General features: G+C 51.4%; 1 protein-coding gene across 4 annotated transcripts in view; it reads right to left on the bottom strand.

The window, feature by feature from the left end:
* Positions 1–15,222, bottom strand: part of TRPV5 (transient receptor potential cation channel subfamily V member 5) — a 56,780-nt gene that overhangs the window by 11,612 nt on the left and 29,946 nt on the right. For 3 of the 4 annotated variants that reach the window (XM_021078896.1, XM_003360094.5, XM_021078897.1), the window contains 2 exons: positions 14,495–14,601; positions 11,959–13,740 (listed from right to left, as the gene is read on the bottom strand). In XM_021078896.1, coding sequence (XP_020934555.1) covers positions 13,431–13,740; positions 14,495–14,601 — 417 coding nt within the window. In that variant the 3' untranslated portion in view covers positions 11,959–13,430. Of the gene's footprint in view, positions 1–2,089; positions 2,200–11,958; positions 13,741–14,494; positions 14,602–15,222 lie in introns of those variants that run through there. The other variant, XR_002340352.1, reaches the window with a different exon arrangement.

Below are 15,222 nucleotides of genomic sequence, written 5' to 3'. Positions count from 1 at the left end.
CAGTGGCCTCCCCTCTGCTCAGTTGCAACTATCAAAAGCATCTTTTGGGCAGAATCACTCTTCCCTGAGAACAACCAATTTAGGGCAAAAAGGTGTATATATATTTTCTTCTGGTTTTGTCCCTCTTGGTCTGTGTTCTATGTCTTTCTCTGTTTCCCTCCAGTTTTCCTCTCTCACTGCTTCTTGGTGATGGCATCTACTCCCTTTGGTCTTAGCCTCTGCGCTGGTGAGTGTGGGGTCTGTGTGCTTGTGTGTGAGCTGTGTATGTGTGCACATGCATGTGTGTGTGTATATATATGCCATGGGTGGGGGGGGGTGTCTGTGGCCGTGACTTTGAGTGGTCTCTCTCTGGAACCCTGCAGTGTTTTTTCCCTTCTTTCTCTTCACCCCTGTGTCTGTCTCCCTGTCTAGTATCCTCCCAGCATCCTCCTGGGAGTGGGGTGGCATCCACTTAGCTGGCTTGTCGTGGCTGGGCGGACCAAGAGGCAGCAAGGATGGTGCCAGCCTGGGGCAGCAGGGTCAAAAGCACCATTCACTCAGCTTGGAGTTTGTTCCAGTCACTGGGTTCACAAGCCCTTGTGTGCCAACTCATAAAGGCCACACACCATCAAATGGCAGGTAAGCAGGTGAACACACACACACACGTCACAAGCACCGCCCAGGATGGTGCTCTGCTGCGATGTGTAACTGGTGCTGGATCTCAGGCTGCATAAAAACCTTCTAAGGTCCTTTCGACCAAACATCCTGTGATTCTGAAGAATTACGAGTCCCCTCTGGTCCCATATGAACATAGTCCAACAGCCGCCACCGGTCAGGAGATCTGAACTGTGGCAGAGCCCTCGTGCACTCTTCCCTACCAGGTGGCCTTAGAGCCTAGACCCCTTTCCTCATTCCAGGTGCTAACTGTAGCGTCATCCCTTTGCCTTTGTTTCTCACAATCTCTCCTCAACCTGGAGCCACATCCGCACCTGAGCACTGGCACCACGGGAGACCTGGGGCCATTGTTGACTCTGACACTATCTGATTTCTAGAAGAGACCGGGGATTGCCCTGCGGCTCCCTCCACCACCCTGACGAGCACGTTCACCTTATTTGATGTATGTTTCCTTTTACGTCAACTGACTCGGCACATCATAGCAGTAGTTCAGAATTGTTGTTTGTGTGCTCATGTGTCTGTTTCCTGGTGTCCTTGTAATTGTCTGTAGATTTAACACGTCATGGGTATTGGTCCTCCTGGATGCTTACCTCTTGGCAGAGGGGTCCCAAGGGCAGAGATGGGCCTGTGGACATGAGCATCCTTCCCTGCCCTTGTCTAAATACCTCCACCATCCATCCCACCGCCACGCCTCTGCATGGAAGTAAGATGGATCCAGCCGTGAGAGGTCTCCCTTGATTTGCAGCCTCAGAGAGTCTTAACATCTCATTTCCAAAATCCTCCATCTAGGAGGTGACTGGGAAGGGACTGGGTGCTGGTCTGGGGAGACATGGGTGTTGGCTCTCATAGTTTGCAAGAGGCCTGAAGTTTTAGAGGGAGCCCCTTGGCGCTCTAATTCAACCCTCAGGAGTTCCCATCGTGGCTCATGGGAAACGAATTTGACTGGTATCCATGAGGATGCAGGTTCAATCCCTGTCCTCACTCTGTGGATTAAGGATCCAGAATTGCCACAAGCTGTGGTGTAGGTCACAGACGTGACTCGGATCTGGCATTGCTGTGGCTGTGATGTAAGACGGCAGCAGTAGTTCCAAGTTGACCCCTAGCCTGGAAACCTCCATATACCTCAGGTGCGGCCCTAGAAAGACAAATATATATATATATATATGGACCCTCACTCTCTCCTGAGGTCTCTGCAGGCTGAGGTGAGGACTTGCAGCCCCAGTGTGGCCCCTCTGGAATAAAGCAGGATGCAAGAGGATGTCGAGACCTAAGGCTTCCCAGGGCAGAACCTCTGGTCCCGCGCGCTGGGCTTCCTGGAGTCTCTTTTTCCTCTCTCCTTCCCTCTCTCTTCCTGCACAGACCCCGGGACTCCTCCCTTCCTCAGCCAGAGCACTCTGCTCTGCCACCTCTTTTCATCTGCTTTCACCCACGTTACCTGCTCTGAGGCGCTCTGCTCACAAGCCAGGAAGTCAACCAGGAACGCAGCTGCTGAAGTGTGCACAGCTCCCGGAGAACTTTCCAAATATGCCCAAGTGATCTTGGCTTCTGCAGGAGGCAGAGAGAGCAACTCATATGTAATCAGAACAGCTGTGTTCCAGTTCCTCCAGAAATCACAGTGGGAGCCTGGCCAAGTCACTTACCTTTTTGTGTCCTGATCTACAGAAATAAGTACTCTTAAGTCTGTGAGATTTCCTGTTCCTTTTAATGCTCTTTCTGCCCCCCACCCCCCGCGACTCCCCTCCACTTCCACATGCAGAGTCGAAGGAACTCAGAAGGGACTCCTTATCAGGAAGGACTCATCTCTCAGGTGAGATCAGTTCAACTCTGAATCATGGGCACAGATCTCTGCCAAGCAGAGTGGAGAGGGGAAGGGAGGCAGAACATGGGGACACGTGACTCCCCCCCCCGCCCCCGGCCTTATGCATGGCAGGATCCTCTTGTCCCCAGTGGAGGCAGAATGAAGCTCTGGACAGCCAGAGACAGACGGGCCTGGGGACCAGGTCTGGGGTCGTTCCAACCAGGCAGGAGTGGCTGGCACTTCACCCTGCTCTGCTCTGGGCAGTGTCCTGAGGCGCTGGGCTCTGCGTGTGAGGCCACTAAGCCTCCAGGGAACAGCAACAGTGTGGGGCTCAGGAGACAGGATCTAGCCATTATCTTAGATCATCGCTATTAAAAACCTGAGGCCAAAGCAAACCCCGTTTCCAAAAGCAGGTGTTCAGACCAGAAACCAAAGCCTTTCTAGCAGCCCCGTAGTGGCAGCATTTTATTGGTCATCTTCCCCTAATTTGTCCGCACCTGCTCTTTTGTGTCTCCATCTCCCCCCCCCCCCCCGAACAAACTCAATGAAAGGGCAACTGGGGCCGGTGATAAGAACTCTCAAATTCTATTTATTTAGCACAAGTACTCACCCAAACACTCCACCTCCTTTGTCATAAAAACCAAGCAAAATGCCAGACTTGGTATAAAAGTAGCAACCGTGGGGGAGGAAAAGGAAGGGCCGAGGTGAAGGCACAGAGTTTCAGCAGACCAGGGATGGAGGGAGTGCACTGGGGGCCCCTGTCTGAGGCAAACCTGACCTGGAAGGAGCTCTGTGCCACCTGCCTCTTCACCCCTTGATGGAGCGGCTGCTGGGAGAGCAGACTGTGGCAGAGGGACCAGGCAGACTCTAAGGCAGATCCCAGAGGAGGGGCAGGGCGCAGCGGGAGGCTGAGAGGAGCCGGGAGAGACCAGACCAGGGGCCAGGAGGTGGTGTCCCGACTGGGAACAATGGAGAGGCTGATGCCAAACACTTTGTTCTCCAGACAGACGGCTGTTGGGCAATTCTGGACCTAAGCAGGTAGGTCCCTGGTTAGCCACTTGCAATAACCAGAACTCAGAAATAGAGAAAAGGACCTTAGCGAGTTCACGCCTTTCCTGACTCCCCCGCCCCACTGCCTAGGCTCAGAGCCCTCCTGGGTGTAAGGCCCCTGTGCAAGCGGAGTGTGGCAGCAGGGGGCTCTGCTTCTGCACACGTGGGACGTGCCTGGGCTGGCAGAGCACGTGAGCTCCGATCTGCTCAGCCCCCAGGGAGGAGTCAGCACAGCACCCACAGGCTCTGCCCTGGGGGCAGTTCTCAGGCTACTGGCTCCCCTCCCTGACTCCTCCCCTTCTCCAGGACAGGCTGAATTCCCAACTCATCAAAGCTGACTTTGATGGCTCCCCAAGCCAGGGGGAAGTTCAAAACCCAGTATGCAGTCAGGGCTGGGCCTAAAATCCTTGCTCATGGGCCAGAGTGCAGCAGATATCAGCGCCCAGGGCTGCCTGTTGGAGGTGCCCGGGTGTGATTCTGTGGCCAAGGTCACGCCCATCATCGAAGGTGGCAGATGGATGTCCTAAAATGTTTGCCGTCAGAGGTACACGAGTGCCCATGAGCTAGAACCCAGCCAAGGCAGCCCTGGGTTCCACCCTCTGTGTGGGCCCTTGCTGCAGTCTTCCTGTAGAGGGTAGACCCCTACCCACGAAGGTCGGCATTGGTCCACCCATCCACACAGATAGGAGAGGAAACCGCCAAAGGCCGGGCCTCTCTAGGAGCCCAGAAGCCTTGTCCTGCTCTGCACCGAGAACCCTGTGACCTCAATCACACAGCCTCTGAGAGGATTGGCTTCCTCGTTTGTTACATGAGGATAACAACCCTGCCGTATTTACTCTGTAGGGCTGTTGTTGGGATGAAAGGAGATAATGAGCATTAAAAGACTTTATATGGCGAACGGTGCCATAGGAACGACTGAGAGTTATTTGCTTATCATCTTGATTTGGCTGGAAATGTTTGAACCCATCCGGGAAATAACTTTCAGACCTCAGAACTGTCTTGTCTCGGGGCCTTGAATCTCTCCATGGAAGGAGCACTGGCCTTGGGGCCAGGTACCTCTGGGTTCGAAGTCAGACTCTGCGAATGACTAGTGGAATGACCTTGTGCAGTGAAACCCACCCCTCTGAGCCTCAGTTTCCCGTCTACAAAAGGAACACAGGCGCAGTCCCTTGATCTTAGCACAAGGAACTCACCCAGGCTGGGCTTCAGGGACCTGCTATAGAAGGAGAACAAGAGCTAACCTGCAGGCCTGTTGTGAGCATCAGATGAGGCAGGTGTGGGAGGTCCCGGCCGTGGTAAATGCACAGTCATAACCTCTGTTCCTGTTCCTATTCCCTCAGGCCTCCCTTCTGCTGCTGCTTTTGTATCTCAGAGCCCTTCTGGTGACCACCTTTCCCTTCGGTGGTCAAAACCCCTCATGGGACCAGAGCACAGCTAGCCTCTATTGCCTCCGCACAGGGTGGGTTTCTGCATCATTCATCCCATGGACCTCACCCCCTCTCCCTCCCAAAGAGGCTGTTTAAATCATTGATGAACCAAGTAGAGAGGAATCGGGACCTGTGGCCTTTTCCTGACACCAGATGCATAACGGAGTCCATCCCGCCCCTGGTTTGGGAAAATGATGCATGTCAATGACCTGGTTCATAAGCTGCAGCTCATTCCTTGCAGCTCCACTCCAAGGGCCTCTCTTTTCTCCCCTCGACACCATCCTCACGCTGCCAGGTGAGCTGCAGCCCATCTCCCTCCCTTCTTGCCAAGAATAGCACTGAATTAACACTGACCCTTTTACCTGCCCCTCCCCCACTGTGCCCCCGTCCTGCTTGCAGAGCCTCAGAGAAAAAAAGGCTAAGCCACCTCTCGTGGTCCTCTCTCCCATCCCAGTACCCAGCCCAGGGTACATGTCAAACTCTCTTTTACAGAGCACCATCTGCACCAAGGAAACAGCAAGCTGTGTGGTGGGTGTGTTTCCTTTCCTAGTCCCCCAAGGCTAAGGTGGGGCCTAATGAGGGGCCCAAAGGTGACAGTGAAACAAAGGAAGGTGGCAGGGAACTGGGCTTGTGTGGGTAGTGTATGTCCTGGGAGCAGGGGAGGGTGTTCGTCAAAACCCGGCCCACAAAAAAAAGGCTTTCACCCTTAAAAGGTGCAGAAAGTGGGTGATGCAGGGCAGCTCAGATGAAGAGCCGTGGTGTGCGTGCAGCAGAGGGACCTGTTGCTGCAGCCACGTCTTCCATCCACCGCCGGCCCTGAGCCTCAGTCCCTGGCTGCCCTGGGGCCCAGGACAAGGCTTGATCACTGGCCAAAGCCATGGGGTTCGGGGGCTCTCCCCTTTCTTGGCCCCCAGGTTGACCCTCTGAGGGAGGGGGAGGATGGAGAGCAGAGATTTGGGGGGAAGGAGGCACGGTTTGCAGCTGTTCCTTCTAGACCTGTTTCTGTGAGGTAAGGGCGGGGTGGGGTCTGAGAGTCCCCGGGAGAAAAGATTAGCCATCCATGGGGGGTTGCGGGCTCTGACCCAGGGGCAAGAGCCCGTTGCCAGAGATCAACATCACGGAACCACAGCCTGATCTGTCTGTCTGTCTCCCTTCCTTCTTATCTCAGAAGCTGAAAGCCTTGCCTGGAGAGAGATGAGGAAGCACAGAGGGAAGGCCTGAGAAAGGAGGCGTAGGGAGAGCAGAGAGACTGCAGGAATGACTCCTTCTGTCAGTGAAACTTGAAGGGCTTCCACGCTACTTCACTGTCACCACCATGGCAGTTACACAAGTCCAAAATCATGGCAGAGGAGGAAATGGGAATTGGGGTTTGACTTGTACCCATATCCCCGAAGGGCCCTGGCTCTCCAGTGGGGATACCCAAGGGGATGGGGAGGTTGGCAGAGCGCAGCTGAGTGCCCCTCGGGTTAGCCCAGAACCCAAGGTAGCTCCTGGCTGATGAAGTCAGAGGTGGTGGATGCTCCAAGGGTGACACTGATGGTGTCTCTTGGAGGGACCTTGTGCCAGTCCAGCTCAGTGGACTCCACAGCCTCATCATGAAGGAGCTGGATGAGCATCCAGCAGAAGAAGAGCAAACCATTGGTACCTGTGCACTCCCACAAGGTACCCGGCACTGCACAGGTGAGTGGGGGCCCACGCATTTGTCCCTCCAGCTGCAGCCTGGCTGTGCACACCCCTGTTCCAGCCATGTGGCCATAATTGCCGCCTCCTCAATGCTAACAAAGAAGCGGTGCAGGTGAAGGGAAAACAGGTGCATCCAGTCCCACCCAGGTGGCTCCTGCCTAGCTGCTCCCCTAGGGCAGAGAGGGGGTGCTGCTTGACGTACCCATACCCTCCCCATCAGTGTGGCACCACTTGCTATTATCTGGTCAAAGTCATTCTTTCCTGGCACATCTCTCTCTCTCTTTTTTTTTTTTTTCCTTCTCATTTTCTTGTTAAGAAATAGGTGAGCTTGGCCCTGAGAAGTCAATGATCCTGGCCTCCACATCAAGGTCAAGGCATTATCTCTGCTTTTACCTCGGCCATGCGAGGCGCCTTTTGAGGCCCCATGTGCACCCTGTCTGTGCACAGGGACCCACAGAGGCAGCCCTGTCTCCACTCAGCCTATCCTTTCCCCTCTTCCTCCAACAGATACAGCACCCCAGAGTTCAGCTGGCATTTCCCCAGCCAACCCCAGAGTGGGGAAGGGAGCCCCGGCCCCTGCCCTTCCTTCCCTGGGCTGCGGACAGAGCAGGTTCTCAGGGGCTGCACCACCATTGCCACCAGCACCCAGAACCTTGTCCATAAAATATTTTGCAAACAGCTAGGAGGCAACCCATTTTTAAAGTCCACAGGCATTTGTGAGAATATGGAACCTTCCATCACCTCCTTGCCTCTGGCCAGGGAGGCACACAGGAGTCAGAATATCATGATTCTCCATCCTGAAGAAGCCAAGAAAGGAGGAAGATGGCAGAGGAGAATGGGAAGTGTTTGCAGGTACCTGAAGTCTTCCTGATGTGGGAACAGCAGGATTTCTTTTATTCTGTTCCCAGGTCCCTTTCTCAGCAGCCCCTTAAATGAGCCGGGTGGCCACCACTCAGGACAAAACTATCTGCCAGCTACTTGAACCCTTCAGCACCTGCTTCACTTACGTCATTTGCCTCGTTGCACCCCAATGCCTGGGCATCTTTCTTTTCATTTCTCACTGGGGCTTCAGCAGGCAGACCTGGAAGCTTGTGGTGGACTGCCTTCAGTGCTTCTTTGAGTGGGTACCACATGCCGGCCGGTTTCGTGAGCTTTGCCCCAGAGTCTTGCTGTTGGGATGGATCCTCTTCGTAATATTTCAGACCCATTAAGCCAAGACCAAAGCTCTTCTCTTTCTGTCCCTTGCACACTCCAATATATATTGAAGCTGAGCAAACTTTCCAATGATGACTGAGCTTTGCATGGTTTTTTTATCCTTTGCAACCTGTTTCTGCCTCTATTACGTCCTCATCTTTCATCATTGCAACCCCACACAAAAGCAGGTATTTTTTTTTTACCACCTTTGACAGGGAAAAAAATTTGAAATATGTCCATTGGGAGAATTACAATACAAACAGGTCAATCATTCATAGATTTTGTTAATGAATATTTATCACACGCTACATGTACCAGGAGTTATGCCAAGCCCTGGGAACACGATGACAAATAAGATGGTCATCACAGTCCCTTTATGGAACTTACAGTCTGTTAAGGGAAACAGACATTTAAAAAAGTAAGCATGGGGAGTTCCCATCCTGGCTCAGTGGTAATGAACCAGACTAGGATCCATGAGGACACAGGTTTGATCGTGGCCTCGCTCAGTGGGTTAAGGATCCGGCACTGCTGTGAGCTGTGGTGTAGGTCACAGATGCGGCTTGGGTCCTGAGTTGCTGTGTCAGTGGTGTAGGCTGGCAGCTGCAGCTCTGATTCGACCCCTAGCCTGGGAATTTCCATATACTACAGGTGTGGCCCTAAAACACACACACACACACACACACACACACACACACACACACACACACACACAAAGGTAAGTAAAGGAGTTCCCTCTGTAATGCAGCAGGTTAAGGATCTGACATTGTTTCTGTGGTGGCACAGGTTTGATCCCCAGCCCGGTGCAGTGGGTTAAGGATTCACTGTGACTGCAGCTGTGGTATAGTTCCCAGGGTCTTTTCCTGGCCTGGGAACTTCCATTTGCCGCAGGTGCAGCCAAGAAAAAAAAAAATAGGTAAGTAGAATAAAGTGCTGGACATGTTATTTAAAAAGAAAATAGAGAGTTCCCATTGTCGTTGCGCAGCAGAAACGAATCTGACTAGGAACCATGAAGTTGCGGGTTCGATCCCTGGCCTTGCTCAGTGGGTTAAGGATCCGGCGTTGCCGTGAGCTGTGGTGTAGGCTCAGATCGGGCGTTATTGTGGCTGTGGTATAGACTGGCAGCTGTAGCTCCACTTCAACCCCTAGTCTGGTAACCTCCATATGCCGTGGGTGTAGCCCTAAAAAGCAAAAAAGAAGGAAGGAAGGAAGGAAGGAAGGAAGGAAGGAAGGAAGGAAGAAAAAACATAAGTGGCTTGGAAGCAGGACAGGCAGACTCTGACCTCGCCTGTGGGAAAGGGACCCCTTACACACACACACTCACACACACACTCTCTGTACAAGTGTTAAGCTGAGACCAACAGGATGAACTGAAGTTACAGAGCTGGAAGGGAGGCTGGGCGGAGATGTAGAAAGGTCTAGAAATTGTGAAGGCTGAACAGAAGGAAAAGAAAACAGGAACTAATAATTCATCTCAGTGAAACCGAGGCTGAGAGGAAGCAGGTATGAGGAGGCTTATGGCAAGGCATCTAGATCACAGCTTGAGGCACGAGTTGCATCTTACAAAGATGAGTCTGGCTCTAGTGTGCACTGGAGATCTGAGCAAACCAAGCCTGTGAACAAGCGCAAAGAGAGCGGGTCGGAACCCACTCCCAGGATGGAGGGCAGAGGCCCGGTTTGGAAGAATGGCAGTCGTGTCTGGGGAGGTAGAGACAGATGAGATGGCCTTCAAAAATATATTAAATGAAAAAAGCAAGAACTGTTTTCCTAATGTACTTTCTGATTACTGTGTTTTTCAAGGAATATATACATATCTATGCTCAAATATGCATAGAGTATTTTTGAAAGGATAAAGAGCAGTTATTAGTGAATGTTCCTGGTTGCAGGGGGGCTGGGGCGGGGCGGGGGGGGAACCTATGGGGCTGGAAGAGAGAGAGATAGGGGTACTTTTTTTTCTCTTTGAATTTTGTGCCATGTGATGTATTACCTAATCACAAGTGATTCTTGGAAGTTTGTTGTGGTGCAGCAGAAACGAATCCAACTAGTATCCATGAGGATGCAGGTTCAATCCTTGGCCTCGCTCAGTGGGTTAAAGATCTGGCATTGCCGTGAGCTGCTGTGTAGGTTGCAGATGCAGCTTGGATCTGGTGCTGCTGTGGCTGTGGTGTAGGCAGGCAGCTATAGCTCCGATTCTACCCCTGGCCTGGGAACTTCCACATGCTGCACCTTTGGCCCTAAAAAAAGCAAGTAAAAAAAAAAAAGAAGGGATTCTTTTTCAAAGGAGATGTTTTGGGGACTAGGCTCCCCAAGACCTGAGACTGACCACATCTGACAGTTGGGACAGCTGTTGAGGATGAGTCCTGGGACTCTGGCGAGGCAATTTTGCCTACTGACATGGTTGGAAGTACCAGTGGAGGAGCAGGTTTGGGAGGAAGAAAAGCTGTTCAGTTTGGGACATGTTGCCTTCGAGGTGTCTATAAAATATCCGTAGAGCTGTCCAATAGGCAGGTGTCTAGGCTGTTCGTGCCTGGAGCTCAGGAGACAGATCTAGGGTGGAGATAAGGAGTCAGGATTATGAGTGTGTGTGTGTGTGTGTGTGTGTGTGTGTGTGTGTATACTATCTACGAAGGTTGCTGGATCTTTCCAGGTGGTGAGGAAAACAGCGTGTAGACTAAAACGTAGTGAAGGGGTTGGTAGGAGAGGAGCAGGCAGAGCAGTAGGAGTGCGTGGGAGTACACCAGGCGTATGCAGAGAGGGGGTGAATGATCCACTAGTTTCCCAATGCTACAGGGAGTTTGTGCAAGACTCAGATTATTCAGTGGGTTTAGCTACAGGTAGATAAAATCAATGAGAGTGCTATCAGCAGCACGGAGGGCACAAGGTCACATCATAACGGGGTGAGCCCTCAATGTGAGGCCAGTAGACAGTGGAGTCTTTTCTTAAGAAGTTTGGCCTTGAAGAGAGAGTAAAAACAAGGCAGGAGCTAAAAGGAGGAATGGGAGTTGATGGAGGGTGATTGCAATGTCTTTGAAGAGGGAAAGAGCAGAGCATGGCTGTGTGCTGACTAGTGCGCTGGTGGCGGGAGAGAGACGTGGAAGATACAAGAATGAGAAGGGTTGGTGGGTTGGGGGGACAGACAGAAAGAAAACGGCCTTGGAGCACAGATGGGAGTTTGGCTTTCCCAAGAGAGGGAACACTTCCACTGTGGAAGAGAATCAGAGAAATCATGCTGACCGAGCGGGTTTACTTATTTTTTACTTTGGCTTGTAGAAGTTGCCAGGCCAGGGATCAAACCCATGCCATAGCAGCAACCAGGGCCACGGCAGTGACAATGCCAGATCCTTAACCTGCTGCTACGCAAGAGAACTCCCAAGCAGGCTTAGAAACCAAACCATCTATATTCTTCTGTGTGTGTGTGTGTGTGTGTGTGTGTGTGTGTGTGTGTTTGTGCACACATGCATGTGTGCATATTTCTGTGATTGCTTACCTTTCCACACTCATCTGTACTTTGAGTATCTAGATGAACCTGTCTGCAGCGTCACAAATCCCACTTACTTCTGTGCTAGTCTAGACCACAGGCCTCTTAAAAGTTGTTATGGCTTTTTGGTGAGGGTGATGATAGGGCTGGGATGAGAAGGGCTGGAGACAAAAGCAAAGCTGTAATGGGTGCCCTGGAGACCCAGCTCCCAATTTCCTTCCTGGAAAGGGATGGCCCATGCTCTGTTACTGCTGTCACTCAGCAGCTCAGCGCAAGGGCCAGCGCAGATGGAGGTAGAAGAGGGCTATTGCAGGAAACATAGTTGGGAGCCTGCCTTCTCCAGACAGAGGATGAATAGCTGCTAACAGACAACCTCGGGGATAGTCCAGGAATGGTCCCATAAAAGAAATGATGGTGTCATCCAAGCACAGAAAGGAATAATTAACCTGACTAGTATCCGCGAGGGCGCCAGTTCGATCCCTGGCCTTGCTCAGTGGGTTATGGATCCAGCATTGCCACGAGCTGTAGTGTAGGGTCTAGACATAGCTTGGATCCTTCATTGCTATGACTGTGGCATAGACCAGCAGCTGTAGCTCTGATTCAACCCCTAGCCTGGGATCTTCCATATGCCGCAGGTGCGGCTGTAAAAAAAAAAAAGAAAGAAAAAAAAGGAATAATTTACCACATATATTTAAAAACACACCAGGATGCAAATGAGATACACACACTTTAGACTCAGTCTCAAAAAACAAGGCTAAGACAACTCAAACATTACAACCCCCCCCAAACAATTCAAAAGTGGGCAAAGGACTCGAAAAGACATTTCTCCAAGAAAAAGATATACAAATGGCCAAAAGCACGTGAAAAGATGCTCAAAGTTGTTCGTCACTGGGGAAATGCAAATCAAAGTCACAATGGGATACCACTTCATAAGGATGGCGATTATCACAAAAACAGAAAGAGACAAGTGCTGGTGAGGATGTGGGGAAATGGGAGCCCTGTGTAATTGCTGAGGAAATGTAAAATAGTCCAGCTGCTGTGGAAAACAGTATGGCAGTTTCTCAAAAAATTAATCAGAGACTTGCCACAAGACCCAGCCGAATGGGAATGTGGAATCACTTCTGGTTACAAACCCAAAGACATCGAATGCAGGAATTGGAACAGATAATTGTATACCAATGGCCCTAGCAATATCACTCACACTAGCCAAAAACAGTAACAACACAAACGTCCATCAGTGGATGGATGGATAAACACAATGTGGTGGTACATACATAGAATGAAATACTAGTTGACCTTTAAAAGGAGTTAAATTTTGACTCACACTACAGCATGGATGAATCTTGAAAACATTATGCAATGTCAAATGAGCCAGGCACGACGGGACTCACACTGTGTGATTCTCCATTCATGACGTAACGCGAGCAGTCAAAGTCATAGAATGTAGAATGTTGGTTTATCAGGGGCCGTGGGGATGGGATGATGGGGAATGAATATCTAATGGGTACAAGGGTTTAGGTTTAAAAAATTCCATAGATGAACATTGGTGACTGTTGCCCAACAATATGAATATAAATAATGCCACAGAAGGGTACACTTACAAATAGTTAAAATGGCAAATGTATATCGTGATGCATTTCTTTTTTAAATAAAGGAAAGATAAAGAATCTTTCTTCTCGCAGTTTTTTAGCTGGGTTTTGGTTGGTTAGGTGAGTAAGAATCCTATGGGGTTCAGGGAAAGGTGAGAGGTTGCAACCTCAGTGCCCAGCCTGGCTCTTCCCACGTGAAGCCTGATAGAACCAGGGAGTCTTTCACAGCTTGCAATCTAGTGCCTCAGGGGGCAGAAAGGTGATGACCCAGTCATTGGTGTAGCATCCCTACCTCAGGTCTTTAGTGGCCAGGTCTGACTTAGCTCGAAAAGATACCTTCGTTTCCTAAGACGTGGGACTTCCAAGAAGTCAGAAGGCTACGTAAGGCCCTTGGATCATCCCTGGAAATGCTGATGTGAAGAGCAAGCCTTGGTCTGTCAGAATTATTCTGTCCATCCCACCCAGGATTAACAGGCATGAAAGCCAGGTACTCTCCGTCTCCGCCCCTCCGCCCCTCCGCAGGCCTACCTGGAGTCAGGACAAGAGTAACAGCGTCCTAATCACAGGTGATAGACGCTTTCTTCTCCATCCCCCTCCCCAAGGTCCAGTCCGAGATTCAAGTGTCCCAAGTGTCCCAGGGTGTTGCGACGAAGGATCTCCCAACCTCGGTGACTGCTGCTGCTGCGAGAGGTGGTCCGGGACAGGGAGGGGGTGGGGAGGGCCAGGGAGGCCCTGGCTAGCGTCCCACTTTCCACCACAGAGGGCTGTTTCTCAGAGAGACACTCTTGTCCTTCCTCTTTGTCTGAGCCCTTGAAAGCTTCCACATAGCGACGTACTCGCAGCGCATTCTGATCTTGGTTGGTTTCAACCCTGAGGAGGGGGAGAGAAGAGGGCTCAGCCAAGGTGGACCGAGATGGGCCATGGGGAGAAGCAGATGTGAATGGGGCCCAGAAGGAAACAGGAGCAAGAGGAAAGGGGGAGGGAGTTGGCAGAGTGGAAGCCAGAAGAGCGCCTAGGATTAAATAAAGGGACGTGGAGGGAGATGGAGGATCACCTGGGGTGGAGATCGGGGAGGCTGTGCGTTCAGGGTTTGGAGGGGAGTGGGGCCTGTGTGTGGGTGTGACGCTGGGGAATGGGGTGCGTATGGAAGGGAAAACAGCACTGATTAAAAAATAAATGTGAGGTAAGGATGAGGAGATGCTTTTTAGGAAATAAATGAGGGAAGAAAGACGGGAGGAGCTGAAGGTAGAGAATGAAGGAGCAGGTTAGTGTCAAGGTGACAGTATGCTACAAGAGGGGGTCAGGTGGAAACAATACTAGACCAGGTTGGGTAACCCATGCCCACAGTTGAGCAAAGACACATGCTCGCAGCTGGTCCTGCAGGACTACCCCTATGTACTCACAGCCTGGCATCGGCTCTCGGCATTCTTTGCACCCCTCCACTTCAGCTCCAGCCCCTCCCCCCAAAAGGCTAATGGTTTCACTTTCTAGGGCAATGACTTTCCCTTTGGGTCCAGTGTGGAATCTCAAGAATGGAGAAAAGGGTCAGAAATGTGGAACTGGTCACCCTTGTTCCCATAGCCTCACACAGGTGGACGGTTCACATAACAACACTGTCACTCACCTCAGGAACCAGCGGTCCCCCAGCCCGTACTTGTACCCACAGATGCCAGAGCGAGGCCACAGGGCTCGAGGCATCTTTCTCTCCAGCATCACCGTGGTGGCTACAACCTAGAAGAGGCAAGAGACAGAGGAAGAACTCAGAAAGAGCCATGAGGCGTTCTTGTTATGACTCAGCTGTAATGAATCCGACTGGTATCCATGAGAATGCAGGTTCAATCCCTGGCGTTGCTCAGTGGGTTAAGGATCTGGCATTGCTGTGAGCTGTGGTGTGGGTCATAGATGTGGCTCAGATCCTGTGCGGCTGTGGCTGTGGCTGTGGTGTAGGCCGGCAGCTACAGCTCCGGTTTGACACCTAGCCTGGGAACCTCCATAGGCTGAAGGTATGGCCCTAAAAAGACAACAACAACAACAACGAAAAGAAAAGAAAGAAAAAAAGTCTCAAGTTTCAGAAAACGTGGTGGCTACTAACAGAGGGAACCAAAAGGAGCCTGTAAGACGAGGACACCAGAGACCAGTGGAGATGACAGCAGTTACCTATCCCTGGCCTGTGTGTGGCACCATGCTACCTGCCTTCCTCATCATTCACCACAAAGGAGAGAATAGTTTATGAGTGTTTTGAACAGAAGAGTGACCCTGACATTGCTGTTCAGATTCACGGAAAATGAATCACTCTGAACTAGTCTCGTTTCCTTTTTCCAAGGAGAAGCCTTAGACCAGTTATCTTGAGTG

Source organism: Sus scrofa, chromosome 18 (assembly GCF_000003025.6).
Source record: "Sus scrofa isolate TJ Tabasco breed Duroc chromosome 18, Sscrofa11.1, whole genome shotgun sequence".
In the NCBI taxonomy this organism is placed as follows: Eukaryota; Metazoa; Chordata; class Mammalia; order Artiodactyla; family Suidae; genus Sus; species Sus scrofa.
The sequence above is the reverse complement of the archived record's forward strand: the minus strand, read 5'-3'. Positions and strand labels throughout refer to the sequence as shown.